This window comes from Nanorana parkeri, unplaced genomic scaffold, assembly GCF_000935625.1.
Source record: "Nanorana parkeri isolate BGI_ZX_2015 unplaced genomic scaffold, ASM93562v1 scaffold375, whole genome shotgun sequence".
NCBI classification, from domain to species: Eukaryota; Metazoa; Chordata; class Amphibia; order Anura; family Dicroglossidae; genus Nanorana; species Nanorana parkeri.
Genome location: NW_017306643.1, coordinates 340,011 through 362,639, shown reverse-complemented (window position 1 = coordinate 362,639; position 22,629 = coordinate 340,011). Strand labels below are relative to the sequence as shown.

Here is a 22,629-nt window from a genome sequence, read left to right as displayed (position 1 = left end):
CGTTGGTGGGGGGGGGGCGTCCTAAAGCCGTGTAAGGGGCCCCAAAATGTATGAAGGCTGCCCTGTCAGTATGTATATATGCGTATGTTTGTGCAGTGTCAAGAGTATGTGTGTGTTTTTCCCCATAGGCTTTAATTGTAATCATAGAGGACCAAGAGATGCACACATTTCTTCACACACAAAAATATGCACACAGAAATACACCTCCCCACGTGCACAATCATACAACCACAACCAGAAATACACACACAATAAGGCCCCATTCACACCTGTAAGTTTAGGTGCAATTAGGGATTTCTGCAAAGGGAATGTGCATTCTCCTGCACCAGGAATCCCTAATCTGGCGTTTACAAGTGGCAGCTCTCACCCATTCAAGTTGATAAGGTGACAGCCACTGCTTGTATTGCCTGGACTACGCAGGTAATGGTATCTGATATGATTACATGCAGTTAGAAAACAGTCACTCTCCCAGGACGCATTGATCGTGCATCCAAGGAGAGTGATTTATTCCCAACTACATGTAATCATATTACATGACTAGGCCTGCAACAACTAATCAATTAAATCAATTATAATCGATAATGAGAATCGTTGGCAACATTCCTCATCATCGATTAGTTGTTTTTTCGATTAGTTGCCGCTGCTCTGCTCCTCCGTTCTCCTCCCAGCTGGTGCTGGTTGCAGCGGTCTGTGTCCCTCTCAATCCCTGCTGCTCTCCCTGTATCCGCAGAGGGAGTGGGAACACACACCACAACTGGCACCAGCGGTGAGGAGAAACCGCTGTGACTGCATTCCCCTGCTGCCCCCGTACCTCCGCTTCTGCCCTGCCCGGTCCTTTGTCGCCTCATGTCTCCGCTGCCCCGGCCCGTTCCTCCTATGCATCTAGAGGCTGGAAGCCATACCCAGCCTGCTATTGGATTTTTTAAAAATGCAATAGCCAACAGCAGGGTGGCTATTGCACCCACCCACTGCCTGCTATCAGCAGAGGAGGACCTGATGGAGAACCTTTTTTTAGGGATTCCTGCTGCAGGAAAATGCAAATTCCTGACAGAAATCCAGTTTAAGGTTCTGGCGGGTGCAAAAACACCAAAAGTTAAACTAAAAAGCGAACTATGGGGTAACCTTTTTATCCCATAGTTCTCCTTAGGGTCACGGGAGGACATATACTAACTTCCTCCCATGACCCAAAGCTTAGTATTTAGCTCGCTATATACTGAGAGTGCCACAGCCGGGACGGATCCCGACAATACTGTAGAGATCCACCCAGCTGGTTGATTGACAATAAGCTCTGCCTATCTAGAGGCAGAACCAGCTGTGCCAGCCCCATCCTTGTCCGTTCCTCCAGTCAGCACTGGAGCATCAGAGAGGGGAGAATCCATGTGGGGAGTGGTGACTAACAGTCACTGCTCTCTGCATTGAGATGATTGGGAAGTGAGCGAGTGACGGCATGCGCTCACTCACTTCCCGATCAATAAAGCCGACGTGTGACAGTTTCAATGTCACACCACGGCTCTAACTATGAGGATGAGTGTAAATCACTCACCTCATAGTTCTCCTTTAAGTATCGGGCGGTGCCACGCATGCATGAATTTGAAGTTATAGGAGTCATTTGTTGATCAATTGTCATTTTTCTGGAAGGCTCAGATGGATACTTTAGTGACACTAAGTGGCTAATAAGTACTTCAGCCACAGGGTCCTCTACAATACCACCACAGACATCCACACATGCAACAAATAATAGAATACAGTCCAGTGCTAAATCACAGAGGTAGTTAAGGGTCTGCACATCTCCTCATCCATTAACTCAATCAGGCCCAAGAGAACATGTTCCCTGTCCAGGTCCTGGTGTAAGAGCCTAGCACACACAATAATAGTCTGGAACACTAGTGCAGAAGCTAGAACCATTTCATCAGGGATCCAGCGGGAGTGTATATAAATCATGCAACTAATTCCATCTTTCTGAAGGTTAGGTCTATAAGAAAGAAGCTCCTTATATTGGCATGGAACTTGGAAACAGGTGGGTTCAAGACTGGTAAGTTAGGAAGTCCTCTGAAAATGGGTAACAGACAGAAAAATGTTATGGCAAGGCATAGGCCTGCCCAGGCTTTTCCATTCTTAACAAGTTACCAAAAAAGGAGTAGGAACATCTTTTGCCCCTTGTTTCTGTTTGTAAGAGCTAAAAGCTAAAATATTCAGTCGCTTGGCGACGTACACTGTACGTCGTCAGTCACAAAGGGGTTAAAGGAATTCTCTATTTTTAGCTTTCATCAACTGTGCAAATTAAGACAGAAACCATCTCCTTTTCACTAAGAGTTCAGAAGCCTCTCAGGGGTCAGAGAGATTCCTTGTCCGAGTCCCCTGCTGGTTCTGGCCCAGGACCTACTCATCAGCTATTTCCAAATAAATTGGTGAAGGCACCCTTTTGGGTTGTTTAGGTCCAGAGCAAATGGGAAAACAAATCCTTCCATAGCTGGATTCAAGCCTAAGGGAGCAGAAAGGAGTCACCGAGACCCCTAAAAGGGCCTCAGATGATGGTGCCAAGGTGGGCAACAGAGGTTAAAAAGCAAGTGCCACAAAGTAGATCACCTTTAATGAGAATACATTTTATGTGGCAGCTAGAACATGCTCTGTGTGATCAATTCGACTGCTGTCAAACGGCCACCCATCTTTTTGGTGTGAGACATGCTGCCAATGGCATGGGATAAGACAGTAGCAATCAGGTGCGTCAGAGAATTAGGGGATTATCCACACTATCTGCACAAAATAATGCTGCACATCCTCACTGGAAGTGAATTAGTCACTTACAAGCACACTCTCAGAGCAGCAATACCGGTGTGGTTAGGCTATGATTTAAATTCCTGCAGGAACTAGTTGCCCACTGTCTGATGTGAAGTATGAGAGTGACACTGTATATCGGAAGTGCAGATCTGACAAGCTGACTGGGACGCTGCCATCATGTGGTGAGGATACCATTTTCTGCCAATCCCAAAGCGTATCTGGGCTTTTGAATGCCTCCATATATAGACCCCTAAGTTTGATGTTGTGTGGACTGGAATAGGGGTACTGTGACAGAGGCAGGACCCTGGCCTGTGTACTCTAAGTCCTATAGAGGAGGCACAGTGCTGGCATGTCACTGCTGGAGACACACTTGGATTTTGCAATGAATACTAATCTAGCCTTTGGAGGAGACACCTGCACTCACTGGCTGAACTAGGGAGACTAAAAGGATCTATGAATACAGTCTTCCAGTCAGCTTTTTTAAAGAAGATCTACAAACCAAGAAGCAGATGATTACTCCTTGGATGCTAGGCATAAACGTGTTTTCTCTGGCAGTTGTAGGGTTATCACTCCAGATAAAGCTGCCCTCTTTGATGCGTTTTGCATGGACCTAGCATCCAATTCCTGCAGATGGCATTATAGCCTAATTGTTCTGATTAAGTTATCAATCAAAGGATGTCCCTCAAAAAATGATACATAAATAGTACTTTTATGCTAGAGCAACAAATCTTTAAACGCACACGTCAATATGTGAACTTCATGACATATACATTTTTCTTTTAGCTTTATAAATGAAAAGTGTCACGCTACAATTCAAATGCCAGATGTCAATAGGTACATACAGTATAAGATTTCTTCCAAATGTATACAATATGTGCAACAATAACCAGAGGATTGCAGGTGTATCCACTAAAACATGTAATGCATACAACTATAAAGCAGTCTCTAGGAAGTCTTATTATGTGCAAGTCCTTCATAAGAGGCATTGATGTATATCTTGCCAACTATTAACAGAGGTAACAAAGGTGCACTCTCTCTAAAGGTCTAAAGTTCCATATGGCACAATGGGCATGTCTTACACCTCTCATTCTTCATACATGAGTATTCCATGAAGTTCCATGGAAAACAAGACAACCCAAGGCTGGGAATTTGCATAGTGACTACACAGCAACCTTTACAGTTCTCTGCTCTGAGCACGTAAATTCTTACTCCTCTCTGTCACTGCAGAGCTCCAAATCTCAGAACCAGGGGCGTAACCAGAAATCACAGGGCCCCATAGCAAAGTTTTGTATGCCCCCCCCCCCAACAAAAAAAAGAAAAAGCACCTACCTTCAGAACACGTTCTTTTGCTGGCTCTGAAGAACAGATAACTCAGATGCTCACTACTGCAGAGCCCACCATAGACCACGCACAATCACACCAAAGACCCTGCAGAGCCCCCCTGCTTCCTGACCATTCTCACCATCCTAAAACAAAAACACAGCGCTCCCAACATGTGCAGGACCATATTTTATTTCAAAGGATAATGGCTAAAAACCTCCTCACAAAGATTGCAGTACAACATTTAGCCATAATCACAGGAGTTCAAACGTGAGGCGGCATGCCAGCTGGCAGATCAGCGTCTTCTGTGTCAAACACTTTTTTATGGGATATTTCCGATATCAGATCAAAGGAGTAATACACTTGTTGTACCACAATCCTTTAGATTTCCATCCTAAAGGTGCCCATACACTGCTCGATTCTCGTACGAGAATCGCGGGAAATCCCGCGATCATACGAGAATGGAGCAGTGTGAACGAAGACGTGCAACCGTTTCTACTGTACGGTCGCATGTCTTTTGTCTAAGGAGCACGCTAGAAAACTAGCTGAAAATCGTACGATTTTCGGCTGGCTTGAACGGTGCTCAGGAGACAAATGCCGAACGGGCACACTGGCCGTTCAGCATTACGGTCATCGAAAGCACGCCCCTCAGGGGGGGGCGGGCTTGCGATGATCGAGAGTACAAGCCACCTGTCCAAGATGGGCAGATCGTACGTTTTTTTGATCACTAAGACTAAGGTCTTGCGATGGTTGTACAGTGTATGGCCACCTTAACCCTCATGTCCATCCTGACCCTCATCTCCAACTGTAGCAGGTAGGGCGGAGAGGGGAACAGCTGGGAATGGCAATGAGGGGTGCATGTTTTCCGCCAGATGCAGCCCTCCTGGCTGTGCAGGGACTCAAACACAGGGAACATTTAGGGGAAAGACGGAGCCTTTTAGATCCTAACACTGCATATTATTAAATAAAAAAACAGCAAAGCAGCTTAGCCGTTCCTACCTGTCAGCCGCCGCCGAGCCCCAGCCTCTTCCTTCTCACAGACGATCCCCGGCCTCCACTTCCACCAATGCCGCCGATCTCCGGCCTTCTCGCCGCCGATCCCCGACATCCTCCACTTTACTGCTGATCCCCGGTATCCTCTTCCGGGCCCCGGCTTCCTCCTCCACGGCTGAGGGCGCCAGTCTCCTCCGCAGCAGCCGGGTCTCGTCCTCCACGTATACTGCTGAGCCCCTCGCCACCATGCCCCCCTCTGCCCCGGGCCCCATAGCGACCGCGTGGGTCGCTATGGTGGTAGTTACGCCACTGCTCAGAACTGTTCATTTTCCAATAAAAAAATCACACACACACACACACACACACACACACACACACTTGCTCAGTTGATAAAAATGTGAAATACTCATGAAAAATGAAGCAATAGCAACATGTTATATTTATGTGAAAGAGGTTGCATTTTACCTGTACTATTGGTTTGTGAATTACTTTCTCAGACAGCCCTGGAATAAGTACAGCAGTGGTTCGTGGAGGCGATGGAAAACTTCCACTATGTAGAGAGGTACTTAATGCAATGTTATTGTCAAGCTGTAGTTTTGGACTTTGTGTAATTTCATCAGGAAGCCTGACAGAAAAAGAGGAAAAAATATCAGAGACCCACAATGATATACCATTTAAAGTAAACCTGTGCTTTGTCCATGCAGGCCAAAACATATGCACTTGTATTTCCACTTTTGCAGCCAAATTTATTTTTAAAGAAACAGCCCCACAATGCCAGCCTTTACCCAGCGATTCTTTATGTGTAAAATCCAGTCAGCTTCAAACTTATGGTGCCCACCTGCTGGTCACTCACCTTTAACGTGTTTCACCCAATTGGGCTTAGTTGTAGAGTAGTGAGTGAACATAGGAAGGGATCTTTTATTTCTATGTCTCAGGTGCCACAGGTGAAAGAGCTTCAGGATCATTACCCTGTATACTCTAGCCAGCCAAGCACAGTCATCAATAAAGCTGCATCACAATTATGGAAACAGAAAAACATTTCCCATTCAGAGAATATTTTCTGCCCACAATGCCTTATAAATGATTAAATCTTTGTGGTGACATTGACTGAGTATTACTGACAAAATAGAAATGAATGGATTGCAATCACCAGTATTTTCATGGAAACAATTAAAATGCAGAAAACATTTCCTACACAGAGAACAGTTCCCGCACATATTGCCCTATGCATGGTAAAATCATTGTTTTGATGAAAAAAGGATTGCAATCTCTAGTAGCCTCATACTTAAAAGTAAAAATACAATGGCATTCACATGTTACAAAATAATACAGCAAGACAGATACATACAAGATTGGTATATGCATGCCCTCCAAATGTTACTACATAATTTCCTATGTGTGGATACACATTCTATGGCTTTATGGTTCTTCACATATCCTAGCTTAATCTCCTCAAGGTAAACCGATCTCCTAAAATGTTTTTTACTTCAATAGATTTTTATTGAATGTTTTTCAGTTTTATGACAAAGTAAGCAAATTACAAAAGAAATATAACAAAGAAATACAGGCTAAATAATCAACATAGGGTCGGTAGGAATAGCATATAATCCAATGACCAAAGTGCATGTAGAAAGCATATGTAACTATTGGGTAATACATACAATTCAATGTACATATTGTGACCAGACATTCCGGACTCGTGTCTATATAGAACCAGGTAAACTCAAACTGCACTCACGGAGCAAAGGTTGGTGTAGATGTGCTGAACCACCGAACCCACGGAAGGCATTTTTTAATGACCCCTTCCTTGTAGGCTATAAGCCTTTCGTAGTGATAAAGGCGCCTCTTTGTGGAGAGGGTTTCGCCAATCGAGGGGGTTATGGAGCTCTTCCACTTTCTAACTATAGTGAGCCTGGCCGCCAGTAGGATATGAACTGATAAGCTTCTAAATTTTGCTGGGATACGGTCAATGCCCAAGGACAGAACCGCCAAGGCACAAGATGGGTCTATCAGTAAGCCTGTGATAACTGCTATTTTCGTAAAAATCTCCCTACAGAAGCTTGTTAGGCATTTACACAACCACAGAATGTGGCGTAGGGTGCCAGCTAGCCCACAGTCCCTCCAGCACATTGAGGAGGATAATGCAAACATTGTTGCCAGTTTGTGTGGTGTGTAATACCATTGCAGTGAGATTTTGTAGCGTAAACCCCAAACTTCCACACATCTAGTGGTTTTGAGCGTGCAAGAGAGTGCCTGTAGCCACTGGGCAGTAGAAAAAGTGTGATTGAGGTAACTTTCCCATATCTCAAAGGGTTTAGCTTTGACAAAAATAGGATTGTACTCACCGTAAAATCCCTTTTCTCTCCGATCACAGGGAACAAATTGTAGATCATGTACTGTAGGGTATATCACCACCTGCAGGAGAAAGACGCTAGGCACAAAACAAAAAGACAAAGACAGCCTAGGGGTGGCCACTGCTGGTGGCCAAACTCCCCACCTGCTGACAAGTCTCCAGTAAGTAACAAGCAGTTAGGAATATACACCCACAAAAGAGGGCAGGCCTGTGTCCTTCAATGAGTACAAAAATCCTATTTTTTCTCCTGTTCATTGAAGGACACAGGGAAGAGATCTTAGATCATGTACGTAGAGACGTCACCAAGCAGTAGCACACAGAGGGATGGGCAAAACACCAACAACCACAAAGGACCCCCTAAAGAGCCGCCTGCAACACTTTGCGCCCCAAACCAGCATCTGCAGATGCGAAAACATCCACCTTGTAAAACTTGACAAAGTTGTGAACAGAAGACCAAGTAGCGGCCTTACAAACCTGAGAAACAGAGGCACCATGCCGAAAAGCCCAAGAAGCCCCAATTGCCCTAGTAGAATGGGCAGTGACACAGAAAGGATGCTTATGCCCCTTGATGGCATACGCCTGAATAACAATGCGACAGATCCACCTAGAAATGGTAGCTGCCGGCGCGGCCCGGCCCTTCCGAGGGCCCGCCGTGACTTCAAACAAGGAATCTGACTCACTGAAAGAAGCCGCAGCCTCCAAATAGACCCGGAGAGCGCGAACCACATCCAAACAGTGCAGCCCTATCTCCTTCCTATGCACCGGTTTAAAGCACAGAGAGGCAAGACGATTTCCTAATTTAGATGGAACACCGGCACAACCTTAGGCAGGAAGGTCGGTCGAGGATGCAGAACAGCCTTGTCCCTATAAAGAACAAGCAAAGGTGACTTGCAGGACAAGCCTGCCCACTCAGAAAGCCTGTGAATGGACGTGATCGCCACCAAAAAGGCCACCTTTTGGGACAAGGTCAGAAGCTGAATCTCCCACAAAGGATCAAACGGAGATTCCGGCAACACCGAAAGCACCAAATTCAGATCCCACGGCGCCAAGGGCGATCGGACAGGAGGAGCAAGACGCGTAACCCTTAACAAAAAGTATGAACCAAAGCGTTAGACGCCAAAGGCGTCTTGAAGAGCACCGTCAATGCGGAAATATGGCCCTTCACCGTGCTCAAGGCCAATCCTTGATCCATACCACGCTGCAGAAAAGCAAGCATTCTGCCAATCGAAAACAAACGCGGAGACAGAGCCCCAGCCTCACACCAGGTAAAGTAGGCCCTCCACGTGCAATGATAGATCCCCTTGAGACAGCTTTGCGCGCCCCGAGCATCGTGGAAATGACCGCATCCGACAACCCGCGGTCCTTCAGGACCTGGCTCTCAACAGCCACACCGTCAAAACCAGCGACTATAAAGAAGGGTGGAACACAGGACCTTGGGACAGAACATCTGGACTCAGGGGCAGCCGCCACGGGGCGTCCACCACCAGCTGAACCACGTCCGCTTACCACGCTCTCCGAGGCCAATCTGGGGCCACGAGGATGACGGTGATGTCTTCGGCCGCTATCCGGAGCAGAAGCCGCGGTAACAGCTATAACGGAGGGAAGGCATAAAATCAGACCATAGGGGGCCCAGGGAGCCACCAGGGCATCGATTGCTTCCGCCCAAGGATCCTGAGCCCGGGCTTTGAACCGGTCGACCTTTCGGTTGAGACGAGACGCCAGAAGGTCCACATCCAGCGTCCCCCAGCAAAGACAAAGTTGATGAAAAATCTCCGGGCGTAAGGCCCATCGACTGGCAACTGAGGTAATCGGCCTGCCAGTTGTCTACACCCGGAATGTAGACCACCAAGAGGGCCGGAACCTGGCTCCCCGCCCAGGAGAGAATCCCGGCCACGCTCTTCGTGCCGCCCTGATGGTTGATGTACGCAACCACGGTGGCGTTGTCCTATTGCACACGAACCACCAGGCATTGAACACGAGCCGTCCAATGAAGAAGGGATAGGCGAATCGCTCGAAGTTCCAACACATTGATCGGCAAATGGGACTCCTCCCCCGACCAACAACCCTGTACTGTCTAGGTGCCCAGGACCCCTCCCCAGCTCCAAAGGTTGGCGTCCGTGGTGAGCACCATCCAACGCAGGGGCAGAAAGGACTTCCCCTGCTCTAGAACTGGAGTTTGAAGCCACCATAGTAAGGAAACTCTCGCTGCCCGAGACACCCGAATTTTCTGTCCAGAGACTTGTCCCACTGCAACAGGATGTCCCTCTGAAGAGTCCTGGTGTGGAGCTGCACATAGGGCACCGCCTCGCAGGAGGACACCATGAGACCCAGGACCTGTATGCAAAAACGGATTGACGACCACCGACGAGCCCGCAACAAACGTACGCGGGATCGGAGTTTCAAGAGCTTGTCCCGAGGGAGAAAAACTCGGGCCACAACAGTGTCCAAGACCTGGCCCAGATACTCCTGACGCGGGGACGGCACCATACAAGACTTCTGGAAGTTCAAGTACCAACCAAACTCCTCCAAAGAGCGTACAGTGACTCCCAGAGCTGTCTGTAAAGAAGAGTGCGACTCTGCCCGCAGAAGATCGTCCAGATACCCCACGATCGAGATCCCCCGGCAACGCAACAATGCCAGAATTGGGGCCAACACTTTGGTGAACACACGCGGGGCCGACGCTAGAATGAACTGCAGCACCACAAACTGGAAGTGCTCCTCCCCCACCGTGAAACGAAGATAACACTGATGACACACAAACAAGGACGTTTTAAATCGCTCCACGTAGTGTAGTATTTTAATGACTCTACAAGTGGCATCTGGAGCACCACAGTTTTTAATAAAGCCTGATTGGTCAGGGTGTATAAGGGATGGAAGAACGTCCATCATGCGGAGCGCCAAAACTTTTGCATAAATCTTAATATCTACATTGAGGAGAGATATAGGGCAAAAGTTTTGAGGCACATTCACATCCTTAACAGGTTTTGGCAGTATAAGGGCTTTCAGCATTTCTTGTGGAAAAGAGGCAGATGTTGAGGCCCGCACAAACACCTGCAACAGATGTAGACTTAGGATAGTACCAAATTATTTATAATATTCCCCAGAGAAGCCATCGGGTCCTGGGGACTTGTTCAAGGGCAAGGATTTGATGGCATGAAGAATCTCCTCGGTCGTGAAAGGACCACTGCGTTGGAAGGGTGACATGGAGGGGAAATTGAGAGACTGGAGAAACAGATCTATATCTGCTTCACTGGGATGAGGAATAGAAGTGTCCTCTCTAAGGTTGTGTAGTTGGCAATAGTAAGCACTAAATGAGTCGGCTATACAGGTGAAACTCGAATAATTAGAATATCGTGCAAAAGTAATTGCAGTAAGTGCTGCAAAAGGGGCCCAAACCAAGTACTGAGTACATATGCATGCTTGTACTTTTCAGAGGTCCGATATTGTTCTATGTACAATCCTTGTTTTATTGATTGCATGTAATAATCTACTTTTTTGAGGTTGTGGATTTGGGGTTCTTGTGGTTTTCATGAGCTGTAAGCCATAATCATCACAATTATGACAAATCACGGCTTGAATTATCTTGCTTTGCATGTAATGAGTCTCATATATTAGTTTCACCTTTTAAGTTGCATTAGTGAAATAAATGAACTTTGCACGATATTCTAATTATTCGAGTTTCACCTGTATGTTGTGGGAGTCTCAATTTGTGGCCATCAGTAGGATGTAATAGGAATGGGATTCTCGTCTTTGACACTTGTTCTTTTATCCGGCGGGCTAGCAGTTTGCCAGCTCTGTTGGCCTGTGAGTAGAAGGATGCTTTCACCTGGCAGGTGGATTTGTCAAATTGGTCAAGTAGAAGGATCCGAAGGTCTTCCCTTAGTTTACGTAAAAGGGTGGCATGTTGTACAGTAGGGTTTTTTTTATTAGCCTCTTCTACCTGCCCCATCTGTGAGAGTAAGTAGCTAAGTTGTCACAACCTCTGCCTCTTGTACACAGCTCCAAGTTTCATCAGCAAGCCTCTAATGTAGGCCCTTTAGCACTCCACACACAAAAAGGATCCTCCACAGAGTCTACATTAAAGCAAAAGTATTCGGACAAGCGTTCTCCAATGAGTTCAGCCGTCTGAGGAGAATGTAACAGGCTAATATTAATGTGCCACACATATGAATCCCTGGAATGTCCTGCGGACCACAGCAAGGATATGGGGGTGTGGTCAGACCAGGAAATCTGGTGAATATCAGAAGCCGATACTCCTTGAAGACCCCTGTCCACCAAGAAAAGATCAATCCTGGAATATGAATTATGAGGTGAAGAATAATAGAAGAAAAATCTCTCTCGGATGCAGGTAGGCAGTGCCACACATCATAGAAAGCTTATTGGTGGAGGAGGTGGCTAAGATAAGGTGAGGGGTGTCTTTGCGGGTTCAAGGAGTCAACAGAAGAGGAAGCACCAGGTGATGTGATGATCAGTCACAGCTGGGGCACACCCGCAGGTGAGTACTGGAGCTGCAGGTTTCTGACAGTTCCTGGCTGCTGGAGACACCCACAGGCGAGCACAGGAACTACAGGACCTGGCTCCAGCGCCACCTGGGGGTGCTCTGGATCCTGACACCCCCTGAGGGGAGAGTAGCCGCAGTACTACATACTGAGCATATCATTGGGGGTGAAACATTAAAAGTGAACTCAGGGTCCTCGAGGGACATGAGGACAAAAATGATGGTAAGGCAAATGGTGGGGCCAGAGCCAGATCAGGTGGTCGGTTCCCTCTTTTCTTGTGGGTCACCATACTCCAATCCTCTTGCAGGGGTGAGACCATCTAAGAAGACTTGGAGACGTTGGCAGCTTCGGGTGTGATCTTCCAATCTTTAAGGACAGACCCTGCTCCAGGGTTGTGATATAGAGTAGGACTCACCGGCCCTGGTGATAAGCTTTGTGGGATATCCCCACCTGTACATAATCTTTTGGGAGCGGAGAGCTTTCGTTATGGACACAAGGCGTCTTCGCATAATCAGAGTATGCTGAGAGAGGTCAGCAAAGAAGTGCCAATGAGCATATGAGGAAGGCAAGCTGGAAGCGGACCAAACTGTTAGTATCAGCCTCTCCTTCACATGGAAAAAGTGGATCCTCAGTATGACATCCCTAGGGACTTTGTCCGGCAGATGTGGAGGTTTCGGCAATCTATGGATGCCATCCACAATAAGCTCAGAGGAGGTAACATCAGGGAGGATCACCATGAGCATGTCCTGTGCATATTGGTGCAGGTCAGCATCGGACACCGTTACAGGGATACCTCTGATCTTAAGGTTGTTCCTCTGGGAGCAATCTTCCAGGTCAGCCAGTTTAGCTTTGAGCCAGTTCAGATTGTCATAATGCAAAGGATGACAATCAACCAGATCATTAAATGTGGAGGCACATTCTCCCATTTTCATTTCTATATGCGAGGGTCTGTCTCCCACCTGGCACAGATCTGCATAACATTTTCTCATCATGGCTTGCATATTTGCATGTAGTGATCCCCTCAAGGACATAAGCATGCCTTTTAAAGTTGAATCTGAAACACGCTGATCCAAGGTGGGGTAAGCATCGATCGGTGTGATGTGGCAAATGGGCAAAAAATTTGCGCCCACTTATGCCAGTCTATATATGGAGTGGTGGGAGGAGTATGACATCTTTGGAGATATTCACCCTTTCCCTGTCAGATAAGGTAAAAAAAATGTTTTCCAGGTTGACAATTTGATATTTGTGGTAAAAAAGGACCCAGCAATAGTGGATTTTGTGAGTTATTTAATTGATAATTCCTTATTGTTTATGAGCGAGAAAAAAAGGAGAGGATCAACTATTTGGGTTTCCTGTTGTCGCATCTGGTAGCAAAGTGAAGCAGCAGGGGAAAAAAAAGGAAGGTAAGCATGTGTTGCTGGGGAGGGGAGCTTAAAAGTGGACATGTTGCTTGGCTCTGCATAGAGAAATCACAGGTTGCAATACATACACTCACTGGCCACTTTATTAGGTACACCTTTGTAGTACCGGGTAGGACCCCATTTCGTCTTCAGAACTGCCTTAATTCTTAAAGCCAAAAATTCAACAAGGTGTTGGAAACATTCCTAGGAGAGTTTGCTCCCTTCTGACATGATAGCATCTCTCAGTTGCTGTAGATTTGTCGGCTGCACATCCATGATGCAAACCTCCCATTCGGCCACATCCCAAAGGTGCCCATACCTGGCCAACCCCCCTTAGTGGGTTTTACCTTCCCACTGATCGTTCCGAGTTACTCTTTAGGGCAGATAATTTATTTCCTTCCTCTGCCCTCACGGTCAACTGAGTGTTTTTTGTTTTTTTCTCAAGTCTCATTATTTTCTGTTCTTACATAACCTATCCTAGTTTCTAAGTGTCTTCCTTTCTCTCTGTAGTATTTGTCCTCTGTTGTTGCAGTGTACCTCCCCCCACACCCTTTTTTTATACTTCCTCTAGGAATTCAGCTTCACTGATTACTTTGATATGCTACCCAATTTTTGACCGCCCTACTTCACAATGCCGGGCAATCATACTCAATGCAAGATACTTTCAATGTCAAGGGGCGCGATATTCCGGAAAAGAGGTCCCAAGTATTGCAGGAATTTCATAGACATAGAGCCCATATTGTATTCTTGCAAGATATCCACTTCCGGAGGAGCAGCATCTAGATTTCCGCACATGTATCAGGCTTCTTGTGACTCTTCCAAATCGAAGAGAGTAGCCATTCTTTTTGCAAGGGATGTACCATTCACTCTATCTCTGGGCAACTGGACTACGATGAAAGTAGATTCCTCTTTTTGAAAGGCATGCTTGGTCTGGGCTCAAAATTTCTACTCGCCTGCTCACATTTGGCGAGTAAAAATAAAGTTGAGGTGAGGGCTTCCGATGATTGCAGTGCTGAGCGGGCAGTGTGCGCTTGCGCACACCGGCCCGTGCGGCATTCGTCTTCCGACCACGCCACCAACCTGCCAAAAAACTTACGATTTTCGGCAGGTTTTCCAGCGTGCTTGTAGGACGAAAGTCGTACGTCCGTACAGTAGAAGCGGTCGCACGCTGCCCATACACCTGCCGATTAACGTAAGATCGCGGGATCACCTGCGATTATCGTACGATAATCGGCAGGTTTATGGGCACCTTTAGTGTATGTGTATATTAGGCCCCATTCACACCTACAGTATATTTCAGGTGTGATTAGAGATTGCTGTGTCAGGAACTTGTGTTTTCCTGCAGCAGGAATCCCTAATCTGCTGTTTACAAGCAGCAACTATCATAAGATAAGAATTATCATAAGATATTTAAGAGGGTGTGTTTAGGGGCGGAGTTAAGGTCGGGGCAGGGTAAGGGTTAGGTGGGGCAATTGGTGGCTAGTAACTCTTAAGGCCTGGCTAGTAGCTTAGGACTTGAAATTTTGAGCCCTGAGCTTGGTGATAGACCGATCACTTCAGCTAATATTTGCTGTCCGAACAGAGATCAGGTATCCTTTTTCCACTACATGACTGCCAAATTGAATGAGTTTAGGGAAGGCCTGCTACTTCTCGGTGGGGACTTCAATGTCCCTTTGACGTCTTTACTCATCTTCTGGTTCCTCTTTTATTTCCTTTAAAGCTTTGCGAAAATCAAACAATGCTTACTCTAACTGAACCTCCATGACACCTGGAGAACATTGCATCCTGGGGTTAAGGACTGCACTTTCTACTCTCCCCCACACGACAGGTACTCACATATTGACTACATTTTCTTCTCCCAACCCGACCTACTCTTTCTACATAGCTTGTCTATCAAACCTATGCTCCTATTCGACCACAACCCTGTAGTAAGTGTTCTAGCATTCCCGGATCGAGATATCTGTTCTGTTATTTGCACTCACTGGGTAGAGGTGAAGATTTATCTAAATTGTGGCTACTCAACCCTTCTCTTTTGAGTGACCCCCATCCTCTTGCATTTTCATTTGAGCCTGTCTATTTATTTTGCACTTACCGACACCCTGGATTCCTACCCTATGTCCGAATGGGAAGCTCACACATGTGTGATGAGAGGCATGTTTTTGGCCTCAGCAGCTCACTTGAAGAAGGAACACCAAGCGGCAGTAAATGCCCTGATTTCTTGAATCAGTGACGGGAAGTTGGACTTGGCCAACAAGAGTTCACATTCGGCTGATACCCTTCAGATCCTGATCCAAGCTCACACTGATTTATTAGAACTTCTGGGTAAACAGACCCCACACCGTTTCCTTTTATCGCAGAAACTTTTCTATGAACTCAACAAAAAATGTGGTAGGCTCCTGGCTCATTGTCTTCGTGAAAAAATAACTACTATGATGGTCCATTCCATTCAAGACTTATCAGGTGCCATTCATTCCAGATCAGATAGGATTGTGTCTCAATTTCAGCGGTACTATGAACGCGATGATGAATCTGCCTACTGATGATCCCGCTGCGCGTGCTCAGAGTATTTGCAATTTTCTGGCCTCACATGGGCCGACTCCCATATCACAGCTGACTGTTGAACAACTGGAGGAACCCTTAACATTGAAAGAGTTCTCTAGCGCTTTGAAAATGATGAAACCCGGTAAAAGCCCGGGTCCTGATGGTTTGCTTGCTCAGTACTTCAAAACATTTGCAGAACGGGGCGTGGCTAGCCGGCGATGTGAGGTGGACGTGCTGTTTCTGAGCTCCGCATCTGACCCGCTACCTAAACTATATTAGCAGCCATCCAAAATCTCTAAAATGCGAAAGAGAAAAGCAAAAAAGACTTCCAAAGGCTCCACGGCTTCCTACCGTAAGTCGCAGGCCTCTCTCTCCATCAGAGGCTACTTTGATCTGCCGGACCGGCCGGAGGGGAAACCTCGTGGCAAGATGGCGCTGGTGGAGCCGGACGTGAGGCCCTTGCAGTCTTACTCACAATCATCCCGGGACTCGGCTGGGGAAGAATCTCTATCGGGTTCCCCCTCCTCTTGCTCGCAGACTTCGGTGAGAATACAGCAAGGAGGCTTAGAATTGGCGGAGCGGGTAGGTGACTGGCCCGAGGGAGCAGACGCAACGACGTGGTCGCCGCAAGCAGGCTGTCCCCGTTCTGGAGTCAGACGCTCCGGTTCAGGCCCCACCACTTGCCGCCAAACAAAGAGGGGAAATCCGAGACCTGGGAGTACCGCCACAACAGGGTATCTTCTCGCCTGGGACCTCCCGCCGGGGGAAAGTAGTAGGCCGCAGCGCACCCCTAGATCTGGGGATTCAGGTCGGCCCCTACAGATTGGGCCTGCTCAGCAATCATATGAAGAGGAGGCAGAAACTGGGGATCCAGGCCTAAGACAGACACCCCACAAGCGTAAATCTACCAGGGAGGCCCACATGATTTCATCCTCAGACCCTGATGATGATGGAGATTTTGCCTCCTGGAGGGAATGCATGAAGCATATCCCTACTAAACGTGACTTTCGCCTGTTAATACAAGAAGTAAGGGACACATGTAAGACTGAAATTCAAGTAATTCACAAGGACTTCCAGCACTTGACGCAAAGAGTGGAGGATATCGATGGGGAAGTGCAAACAACTAAACACGATTTACAACGCCTGCAATCTCAATCTGTGGCTCAAGCTGCTATCATCTGTGATTTGCACCGCCATGTTGAGGATCTTGACAATCGAGGCCACCGAAATAACATCCGTATTAAAGGATTGCCTAAAGCCACGGGGCCCGAAGACCTACAAGCCGTCCTGCAAATGCTCTTCAATAACATACTAGGAGCTCCATCTGCCAATAAAATAGAAATGGATTGTGCACATCGAGCCCTACGCCCAAGAGGTTCTGCTTCCAACCCGCGGGATGTGATTTGTAGCCTTCATTATTTTCAAGTGAAGGAAGAGATCCTCCAAAAAGCCCGTAATATGAGATCCCTGGAACTGGACGGAGCCCCGCTACAGCTCTATCCGGACCGCTCTTGGGTCACGTTGCAACAGAGAAGATGTTTCCAGCCTCTGCCGACCTTGCGGAGGGATAATGATATCCCGCATCGATGGGGGTTCCCCTTTAGCCTTACCGCACGCAGGGATGGAAAAAGCACCATACTTAGAGTGCCAGAAGACCTCCCTTCCTTCTGTTCGGACCTGCACATCAATTGCCCTATCCTCACTGGCTTGGAACCTTTGCGCAAATTGGGACCTGAACCACCTATGTGGCATGGCGTCACACCCAAGAAAAAAAATCGGTGAGAATGGAGCCACCTGGGTACGCTTCCTCCAGCAAACAAAGAGGCTCTACTGGATCCACCCCGAGACGGTGGCGTTGATGTTCTGCTCTTCGCTTATTTGCAGGAACTATTTACTGAAATTGTAGTTTACTGCTAGTATATGGTTCCACTGGGTGGGGTGGTGAATCGCCTGGCAATACCTCTTATCCTTTATTAGGGGGGAGTGCGGATGTTTCACCGCCCCATGGCTGCTAATTCATTATATTTCAATATGCTGTTATGTTGCTGAGGCGGGCAAGTGCTCTTTTACCATACTATTCCCCATGGTATATCACCATCTGTCCTGACTCTGTGCCGCTTTTATTTTTCCTCCCAACTCTCGCCCCCCCCTCCTTTTTGAAGCCCTAACCCTGTGGGTAGTCTGTTTGGTCTCCAAAGGTGCTGGAAGATAATATGTCTATCTCCCTGAATGTGGAGACACTCTTTACCCCATAGCATAAGGTTAAGCTTTTCATCTGCTGCTCCGTCAGCTGCTTGATCCTGTGTTTCAAATGTTGTGTATTTTTTACATATTGATGTTAATTGTTGTTTTTAGTTTAGTTTTTCAGCCTCATTCCACCTCTCCTTGGATATTGATTTTGATATGGTTGGCTCCTGCTCTCCCGAGATTGGGTTGTCTTCTGGGTGAATCCTCACCATGCCTCAGGTCTGTTTACTATGTATTCTATTATGGGGGTGCAAGAGTGGCGATTCCTTCCTTTTACAGCCCGACATGGTGATGATCCCTACATGTAAACTAGTCTCTTTAAATGTCAAGGGCCTGAACTCTCAAATCAAGAGAAACTTGCTGTTTAGAGAACTGAAGGATGCTAAAGCGGATATAGTTTTCCTACAGGAAACACATTTCTCCCCTATTAACTCCTTCAAATTTTTATCCTCTCAATACCCCAGAGCTTATGCGGCATCTTCCACGAATAAAAAAGCAGGGGTGGCTATTTTGCTGAGAGACGCCTGTCCCTTTAAGCCTAAACGTGTCATCCTTGATAAGCAAGGGCAATATGTGCTTTTGCACGGTTCCTGGGGAAATGTCCTCGCTACAATTGGTAATATCTACGCGCCCAACTGTAATCAACTCACTTTTCTCCAAAAAATCTTCACTAAACTATATTTCATAGTCGGGGGTGATTTCAATCTACCTTACTCTATGACATACGATCATCTACAACTACCCAATAGAAGCCCCTAGGACCACCAGCTCTCTGACGAAGCACTTCAGGCGTCTCTTAAGGAGATATTCTCTTATGGACTCTTGGAGACTGACTCACCCCTCGGAAAAGATACTCCTTCTTTTCCCCTGTCCACAAGACTCATACTAGACTGGGCTATTTCTTTATTAATATTCCGGTTATGAGAAAAATGTTACGCCTATGTCTTCCAACATAGGCGTAATATCATGGTCTGACCATGCTCCTATAGAGTTGGTCCTTCAGATGGATCACACTCGCATTAAACAATGCCATTGGAGGATGAATGACGGTCTTCTTAAATGTGATGCGACTAGGGATGAGTTAGCGCACGAGATCCGATCATACTTCACTACTGTGGGCTCACTATCATCTATCTCTATTCTGTGGGAAGCTCATAAGGCTACAATTAGGGGAAGTTGCATTGCCCTGTCCTCTAGAATTCAGAGAGATCATATGCATAGGATTACACGGTTGAAACGGGACATTGTGGATCAGGAACATATCCTGGCAGTGAGACCGACTAAAAGCACCATACATTTACTAATTAGTCTGAGGGCCCAACTACGTCATTTGCTAATACATAAAACTGAAATGTCCATGTTGTATCTTAAACAGAAATATTATGAAACAAGGCACACTCCATTTTGGCTCGTAAATTAAAGACTGACATGGACAGTAGGAGGGTTACGGTGGTGCGGGATGGGGGCGGTGTACTTCAACACCACCCTAATAAAATAGCAGAGGTCTTCAGAGATTTTTACAAGGGACTCTATAGCTTGGGAGGACCCGCTTTTGATGCCAAAGACACTACCTTACAATCCCGCATGGATCAGTATATCTCTTCATGTGATATGCCAAGACTTTCCCCTGATGACCTAGAGGAATTGAATGTCCCTATTTCCCCAGAGGAACTGAAAGCTACTATTCAGGCCCTCCCTAACGGTAAATCCCCGGGACCGGATGGTTTTTCATATTTATACTACAAAACGTATGCAGACCTGCTTATACCGCACTTGACATCCCTATATAGTGTTTTTTTGAGAGGGGACTCCATTCCTACGTCATTTATTTACTCCTATATTGTAGTAATTCCCAAACCTGATAAGGATGATCACGTATGCTCCAACTACAGACCTATAGCATTGCTTAATTCGGACTTTAAAATATTCACCAAACTTCTAGCAAATAGATTGGCGCGCTTTCTCCCTACACTTATACACAATGACCAGGTGGGCTTTATTTTAAATAGACAGGCTGGGGATAATACACGTCGTTTAATTGACTTGATAGACATTACTGAGCATAGACGGGAACCAACGTTGTTATTGAGTCTTGATGCGGAAAAAGCCTTCGACAGATTGAATTAGCCCTTGCTCCATGCTACTCTAGAAAGGATAGGAATTACAGGCCCCTTTGCAGAGGCGGTGAAAGCGCTATATTCCAACCCCTTTGTCGCCGCTCTTGTTCACCCTCTGCATGGAATCCTTAGCATCCAGGATTCGGCTGTCCTCCGACATCACTGGGGTCACGGTGGGGAATCAGCAGTTTAAGTTAGCTCTTATTGTTGATTACATAATCCTGACAGTACCTAACCCCTTGATATCCTTACCTAACTTACATAAGGAATTGAGAAGGTACTCGGAGATCTCAGGTTATAAGCTTAAAGTTGCTAAGACTGAAGTACTGCCCCTCCATGTCCCCCCTTCTACACTTTCTGTTTTGAGGACGTCTTATCCTTATACTTGGGTATAAGATTCCCTGAAGTATCTTGGGATAAGGCTCACACTAACCCTTCCCTTTTATATTCGGTTAATTATAAACCTCTGTTTTCCTCCTTAAGAATGTTGCTACGTCAGTGGAGACCACTTAAACTGTCCATGACGGGAGAAATTATGGCCATTAAAATGACACTTTTGCCTAAAATACTATATTACTTCAAAACCCTGCCAATAAAAATTCCTAAAGCCGATCTGAATTCCCTGCAAGCTGACATTAAGTTTATATGGAATGATAGACGACACCGTATCTCTAAGGTGATACTTTCCACACCAATAGCAGATGGTGGGCTGGCGCTGCCAATATTACCAAAATAAAACATAGCAGCACAGTTACGGACTATACCTGCATTATGCTCCCCTACCCCTCAGTCTCGATGGGCGGAGATTGAATTTGAATGGTTGGCACCTGTCCACCCCAGTGCTCTGTTGTGGTCCCAACCAGCTAGTTATACGAGGGGTAACACCCTAAGTACCCTGTACCTGCAATTAGAAATATGGAATAAATCTAAATATCAATACAACTTGGCGGCAGTTAAATCTTCCTTAACTCAGTTTTTGTTTGCCCCCCACCTCCAGCCAAGTTTGGCCCGCAAATGGGTACTTCCATGGCAGTCTAAAAGCCGATTTGTCTTTAGAGATATTTTGGATCACATTTCCTACTCCTTACTCTCATACCCTACGCTTAAGGATAGACATGACCTACCTTCCAAGACCCTATTCCCTTTCCTTCAGATTAAACACCTTGCCCAATCCATAACCCCAACCCTTACATTCGATAGACGAACTCCGTTTGAGGTGCTATGCAGCTCCTTTTCATCTTCGAAGGGCATGATTTCAGCTTTGTATCAACTGTTGCTTAAACCACGGCCGGAACAATTTGTTCAACACACATATATGGTTAAATGGGAGCGGAGACTGGGGGTTCCTATCACTGGGGATCAATGGGAGTCGATATGGAGGTCGGCAGCCAAATCCTCTATATGTTCAATCTATAAGGAAAATCAGTATAAAATACTGTATCAGTGGTACTATACCCCCAAGTTTTTACACTCTGTATTCCCGACAGTATCGCAAGAATGTTGGCAAGGTGATGGACAAGTGGGGTCCCTGTACCATATATACTTGTCCGAGATATCAAGCTTTCTGGAAGATGGTCCAAAACACACTGGAACATTTGCTACAGTCGAAGCTCCCTTTGCAACCTATTCATTATCTACTGGGCCTTCCGTTCCCCCACCTCCGTAAGCATGACCGTAAATTGGCCTCCCATATTCTGACGGTGGCACGATGCCTCATAGCCCTCCAGTGGAAGCGCCAGATTTCTCCATCTGAGGTGGAGCTATATCAACGTGTCAAGGAGGTGCAGGAGCTGGAACACCTGACGGCAAGGTTGAATAACACTCTGCATAACTATAAGAAAGTATGGTCAGCCTGGACTTCTATGGAGGACCAATTGCTGGTACCAAGATGTATGTCCCACAGGGCTACTATGTCTCAGACGTAGAGGTTAGCCATTAGCGAGGCAGAACCAAGGTTAACCTGGAGTGGACTGAGACCTGGATGGCAGATCCAAGGGAGAGCGGGACATGCTCAAGAAGGAGCAAGGTTACTTTTGAATGTTATACATCCTGGAAGTGGAATGAGGTACTTGTTAACTTGTTACATTGTTTAATTTTCAATATAATGGCTTAGACTTGCATATAGATACATTTAATCATAATGATAAATATGTTCATGACTTAACTTCATGTGCACATTTTGTCGATGCATACAGTTTAGTCACTACAATTTGCTAAATACTTGGTAAATGAGCTGGACAGGCAATTTTCTCTTATTGAAGGATTGTGTACTGCTCACCCTGAGGAGTCTATCAGTAGTAAAATGGAGTCCTAGATGGACTACGAATGCTCTTACTCTACTTTTGTCTTGTTGGTCCGTGACCGCGGTACTTCACCCCTAA

General features: G+C 46.4%; 1 protein-coding gene across 1 annotated transcript in view; it reads right to left on the bottom strand.

Annotated features, from left to right (window-relative positions):
- The window catches only part of EDC4 (enhancer of mRNA decapping 4), a 631,081-nt gene that overhangs the window by 273,591 nt on the left and 334,861 nt on the right, over positions 1–22,629 (bottom strand). Inside the window, exon 15 of the mRNA XM_018559011.1 lies at positions 5,557–5,716. Within this exon, the coding sequence (XP_018414513.1) occupies positions 5,557–5,716 (160 nt within the window). The remainder of the gene's footprint in view (positions 1–5,556; positions 5,717–22,629) is intronic.